General features: G+C 54.7%; 1 protein-coding gene across 2 annotated transcripts in view; it reads left to right on the plus strand.

The window, feature by feature from the left end:
* Sgsm1 (small G protein signaling modulator 1) overlaps positions 1-5,564 on the plus strand; it is a 75,502-nt gene extending 69,938 nt beyond the window's left edge. Inside the window, exons 24-26 of one of the 2 annotated variants that reach the window (XM_076864951.2) lie at positions 1,219-1,386; positions 3,685-3,746; positions 3,951-3,976. In XM_076864951.2, the coding sequence (XP_076721066.2) occupies positions 1,219-1,386; positions 3,685-3,746; positions 3,951-3,965 (245 nt within the window). In that variant the 3' untranslated portion in view covers positions 3,966-3,976. Of the gene's footprint in view, positions 1-1,218; positions 1,387-3,684 lie in introns of both variants that reach the window. The other variant, XM_076864942.2, reaches the window with a different exon arrangement.
* Positions 5,565-6,000: the final 436 nt, after the last annotated feature.

The following is a 6,000-nucleotide window of genomic DNA, read 5'->3' on the forward strand; positions in this document are numbered from 1 at the left end:
GTAGAGGGGGTTCCACCAGAAAAATGGGAAGCCACAGTGACCCAGCTGCCATCATGTGATGGTGAAGGGCCGGCAGCCCCTGGCGATGAGGAGCAGGACGTGGGTGTCCGCTCTGGTCCTGTCCACCCCGCACTCCCAGAAGTGCTGGCCACAGCAGCTAGGCGGGCTGGGGCCGGGGCTACGGCTAGGTGGTAGGGCGCTTGCCTTGCATGAGCAGGGCCCTGGGTTCGATCGCATAGCACCACATAAAAAATAAAATGACAGTGTTGTGTCCTACAATTAAAAAAATTTTTTTTTTAAAGAGCAGTTAGACAAGAGGAAGAAAGAGCCTCCACACTGGAAATGAAGAAGTAAAAAAATCTTCTGTTTGCAGAAAACACAATTGTGTGCAAAAAAAAAAAAGGATTCAGAAAACCCCAAGGAATCCACCCACACAGCTATTGGAACTAAGGACAAGCTCAGCAAGGTGGCAGGGTACACATCAACATGCAAAAATCAGTGGTATTTTTATACACTAGCAACACAAAAATTTAAACTCAGAACAGACACATTAATAAAGCATCAGAAAGAATAAAATACTTAGGAATAAAATTTTATGGATTTTTGTTTGTTTCGTTGTTTATTTTTTGTTGTTTTGGTTTGTTTTGTTTTTTGCTACTGTGGATTGAACCCAGGGTCTTAGCCACTGAGCCACATACCCAGCCCTTTTTATTTTTGAGACAAGGTCTCGGTATGTGGCTTAGGCCTCCGTTAAGTTGCTGAGGCTGGCCTCAAACTTGCCGTCCTCCTGCCTCAGCCTCCTGAGCCACTGGGATTATGATGTGCATCTACACATGCAGTTTAAAGGAAGCCTTGCTCTTACCTACCCCTATCTTCCACCTCTTCACTAACCTCAGGCAACAGCCAGCCCTGCCCTGTGCAGGCTGATGGGTAGCGGAGGGTGGGCCCTGGCAGGAGCCAGGGAGGGCACAGGTCCATGCCAATCAAACCTGCACGTGCTCGGTTCCTCCACTTGAGCTGGCAGAAACGCAGGAAGCTGTTCTACTGATGGGGGAAACTGAGGCTTCCCAGGGTCAAATGACAGGGTTCCGGGCTCCACGTCCTGCCTCACAGCCAGGACACAGGCCAAGCCCGGCTGGCCCCGATCCTCTGCAGGGAGGGCAGCCCGGGGAGCGCGTGGCTGAGCTGCCCTGCGCATGCGTGTTGGTGTCCCTGCAGAACTCGTCTACGATGACGTCTTCGCCGTCTGGGAGACCATCTGGGCGGCCAAGCACGTGTCTTCCGCCCACTACGTCCTGTTCATCGCGCTGGCTCTGGTGGAAGTCTACCGCGACATCATCCTGGAGAACAACATGGACTTCACGGACATCATCAAGTTCTTCAATGGTACCCTGTGGCGGGGTCACGTCGGGGTGGGGTCGTCAGAGGGAGGGGCCGAGGGAGTTGTGCACATTCTTACAGGCGATGTCCCAAAGGATGAGTGGACATCTTGTAATGCTGAGGTCGCATTTTTCTCAGGGACCTGGCAGAGGTTCCTGAGTGTTGAAATCAGGCTCAAGGGTAAAGCCCTGCTCTGCCAGGGACCAGCTGTACCCTGGGCGAGGCCCTTCCCCCTGTCTAAACATCCACTGCCTCATCTGTGAAATGGGGGGCTGCCAGGTACAGGAAAAGAGGAACAAGGGGGCAGCTGGTGGCATGAACCAGATAATACAGCCTTTGAAACCAGACACGTGCAGGGATCTGATTCCAGCTCTGCCCCTTGGGAGCTGTGTGACCTTGTCCAAGTAACTTCACGTCTCTGGGCCTCAGATTCTTCAGGGATAAAATGGTGCTAACATTTCCTCTGACACAGGGAGACCTGGAGGATTAAAGGAGACCATGGATAAGTCTCATCACATGGTCCCTGGCCCATGGAGGGGCCTGAAAAATGAAGCCATTGCTGCTGTTATCACCATGTGAAAATGAAAAACTAGAGGCTGAGAATGTAGCTCAGTGGCAGCTTAGCATGCATGAGGCCCTAAGAGTTCAAGGGGAGGGAGGGAGGGAGGGAAGGAGGGAGGGAGGGAGGGAGGGAGGGAGGAAGGAAGGAAGGAGGGAAGGAAGGGAGGAAGGAAGGAGGGGAGGAAGGGAGGAAGGAAGGAAGGGAGGAAGGAAGGAAGGAGTAGCTTCAGCTACGACTCCACCCCCTCTTAAACTAAGGGGGAAAAATAACCACCTATGATCTCACCTTGGAAACATAATTAGGTTTTTTTTTAATGTAAACTTTTAATTTTGGAATAATTTTGGATTTTATTCATTCATTTGGCATTTAGAACTCTTTCAGATTCACAAACATGTTGCAGAGAAAGTATGTAGAGTTGGTGATAGGTTTTGCCCAGTTTTGCCTGATTCTGATCCGTCTGTCAAGATCGAGAACTTCATATTGCTTACACAGCTGCAGACTTCCTTGGGTCTCATCTGGCTTGTCCCTACTGTGCTCCTTCCCAATAGGAACCACAGTGTATTCATGTTGTTACTAGTGCCATCTCGTTTTTCTATTAACAGTTCAAAAAGCTCTCACGTATAACCCTTTGTTACCACCACAGAGTACACCCCAGTGACTGTCCTCTAACTTACTGGACCATTCCTTGTTCTTGGGTGTCTTATTTTCCATTTGAAGATGTGATAGAGAAAGAAAAGTAATTCGTATCTTGGTGTCGAGGCTCCCAGGCCCCTCAGCTCAGGGCCACTCAGGGTCTCTGCCCAGCATCTCCGTGACATTGTCATCACAGCATCTCAGGTCAAAAGTTCCATTTAGTAAGCAGCTTGGGCCAAATCACTTAATGAGTTTCCATGTCCTAATAACACAGTAGCCATTGGGGGGGGGGGCGGGGAGATGCATGTAAATTGAAAGAAAAATCTTTTCTATTTCATTCTTAAGTAAGTCAGTTCCAGGGCTGTGTGCGCCTGTTGGACCCACCGTGGCCTCACCAGCCTCCACTCCAGCTACGACTCCACCCCCTTATTTCCCGTTCCTCACACAGTACTTGCTTTTTATCACAGCAGCTGCTAACAACCCCGCAAGTGGACGGGCGATGTGGTGCTCAGTGGACCGCAGTGTTTCTGGGGCTGACTATCCCACAATGCAGTTCACTGTGCAGTCCCGGGGTACCTTGGCCCCCGGTTTGGGAACTGCAGTCTTGGTGCTTTTCTCTTTGCCCCGTAAACGGTTCCTCCATGGCAAATGTCCACTCTGTTTAGAGGTTTGAAGATCTGACCTCAGGACAAAAACATTTTTCTTCTTTTTTTCTCCCTCCCTCCCCACCATGCCCCCTTCCTCCCTCTGTCCTTCCGTCCTTCCGTCCCTCTGTCCCTGCATCCCTCCCTCCGTTGCTTCCTTCATCTCCGTGTCATCGGAAGCACCAATCTCGTGCCCATCAGTACTCTTCTTGAAGGTTCCCGGTCGTCTTTCTGTGGGACCGGGGTGGACAGACGAGCACTTTTCCTAGCACAGGCTGTGGACCAACGCTGCCTCCTTTTGTCTCCATGGCAACCTGGAGCGATGGCCCTGTGACCTCCCCAGATGAGGGAACTGAGGCAGGCGGTGCAGGCCCTGCCCAGGGTCTCTGCCCGCAGGGTCTGTGTGACGGGGCTGTCCCTGAGGGGGCAGGAAGCAGCTCCTGAGCAAGCCTTCTGCTCTTTCAGAAATGGCCGAGCGACACAACACCCGGCAGGTGCTGCAGCTGGCCCGGGACCTCGTGTACAAGGTGCAGACCCTGATTGAGAACAAGTAGGGGGGCGTCGCCCGCACCCGTCTCCCGCCCTCCTTTCCTCCCGAGAGCCCGGCCTGGGCGCCCGCCCTGGAGTCTGCTCATGAACGTGGCTCCTGTGCCCAGAGAAAGGGCCCTGCTTTGGCTGCGGGCAGGTGGGTCCAGGTCAGTCCAGCCTTACGTTTTCCTGTTTGACCAAAGATTGACCACGCCTGAGGCCTCCGCCGCGGGTCTGGCTGCAGGTGGATGGAGGAGGCCTCTTCCCTCTGCCCTGTCTGTCCCCCAACCCTTCCTCATCTGTCCAGAAGAGGTCTGGAGAGGTCTCTGGGGCTCCCACTGTGCCCTCAAAGCGGCCTTTGGAGACATCCGAGAACATGCTGGAAGGCTGGTCTACGGGGGCCCCTCCCGCAGCGCTGCTTGGAGGTCCGCGGGTTCCTGGTGGCGGGCTGCCCCACACATCTAGGATGCTGAGCAGCCTCCTCGGCTTCCACCCAGATGCCAGGAGCTCTGTCCCCACCTCATGCCTGTTGTGACAATCCCAAATGTCCAGAACATCCATGGATGTCCCCTGCAGGGCAGAATTGTCCCCATTCGAGATGTCTCCCCTGCCTCCCTGTTCTGCCAAGCCATCCTCTGTCCTGAGGCCTCCCCCAAGAGAAAGGGCGCACGGGGTCCTTCCCAGGCTCCCCGGACTCTGGGGCTGCTCTGCTGCATTAGCTTGTTTTCCCTCCTCGACGTGACGCCAGGAGACACTTCTTTTCTTCTTTTCAAGAAAAGCATCTTCCTGCAAGTAGCTGGCGTCTGAGGACTTCTGTGGGCTCCAGGTCCAGGCCCTGCAGGGCCCTGTGCACCTCAAGGCCGGGCGGGGTCCCCTCCCAGTGCCTCTTCCTGGGGGAGACCTCACTGGGCCTGGTGCGCAGAGGCCTGCAGGGAGAGCCTCGTTCAGGGGGCCGACCTTTCCAGGAGGGAAATGAGACGGTTTGGCCAGGGCAGAGCTGGCTTCTGTCCTTGGGGAGCATCTGCTGATGAGCGGGGCCCAGGGCCATGGGGGTCCATCAGGGGCACAGTCCACAGACAAGAGCTTCAGCACCTGCCCCTGCCCTCAGGCAGAGCACCCGGCCAGCTCTCCCATCAAAGAACAGACCTGGACAGGCCAGAGAGCAGGAGGCTGGGCCGAAGCTCCTCCCACTAGACCTGCTGCCTCTGGGGTCCAGGAGGGCAGCTGCGGCTTGGGATGGGAGGAAGTGGGGAAGCGCATTTAAGATCTGAGAGGCTGCAACCAGGCGGGGAGAGTCTCTCCTGCCTCCCTTCCTCCTGCTGCATCTGTCTCCTGCCCTCCCCCGAAGGGACAGGGTGGACAGAGGCCTGGCTGCTGCCTGGGGAGAGCCCTATGGGAGTCACCTTCGCCCCACCCAGCTCCTGCTCTGCCCCACCTTAGCAGGAAGGGGAGGGGACAGCCTGGTCCCCAGCTTCCCAAGACAGAGGGGCCTGTGGGACAGAAGTGCACTTTGCCACTCAGCAGTTCTCTAGGGGGATGGTACTGAGCACAGCCCAGGCCATCAGAAAGTCTCAAAGTACAGCACAAGATCTCTCCTCTGCCTCCCCTGTGGCGTGCCGAGTGTCTGTGGTTGTGGTTTGGAGTGACTTTATATTTACGCAGTTTACCTGCTCTCCTTCAGACTTCGCTGGCTGTGTGTGTCTGTGTCTGTGTGTCCTGGAGCTGAACGTGAGAGACCCTGTCTGTGAGCTGCCCTCTTTTCCTTTCCCCAGTGTTGGCCACATATCTTGTAAATGTTTACTGGAGAATTGTGTCTATATGTGGAGAGAAAATATATATGAGCAGAGAAACATAAGTCTGCATTATGTTTTCTTTTGTTTGGAGAACTTTTTTTTTAATCCGATGGTTTCCATACTGTGCCCTTGCACCCTGCACACATGGGGAGCTGCTGGGTTTTCTCTGGAAAGGTCGATTCAGGTGAAGCACTTCTCGCCTCGTGTATCAGCTAGCAGTCCCCCCAGCAGTGCTGCGTAACAATACCTGAAACGTGGTGGTTCCGGGTAGCCTTTTATGTAGCTCTGGGTCTGTGGGTCCAGCCAGGGAGGCCTTCTGATCTTGGCTGGACTTCTTCATGCGTCTGTGGTCAGCTGATGGCCAGAGAATCAAACACTGTTGACAGCTGGCTGGCCGGTGGCTCGGGCAGGGGGAGCTGGGCCACACGTCCTCCTCTAGCAGGCCAGCTAGGCTCTTCCG

This window comes from Callospermophilus lateralis, chromosome 1 (assembly GCF_048772815.1).
Source record: "Callospermophilus lateralis isolate mCalLat2 chromosome 1, mCalLat2.hap1, whole genome shotgun sequence".
Taxonomy (NCBI): Eukaryota; Metazoa; Chordata; class Mammalia; order Rodentia; family Sciuridae; genus Callospermophilus; species Callospermophilus lateralis.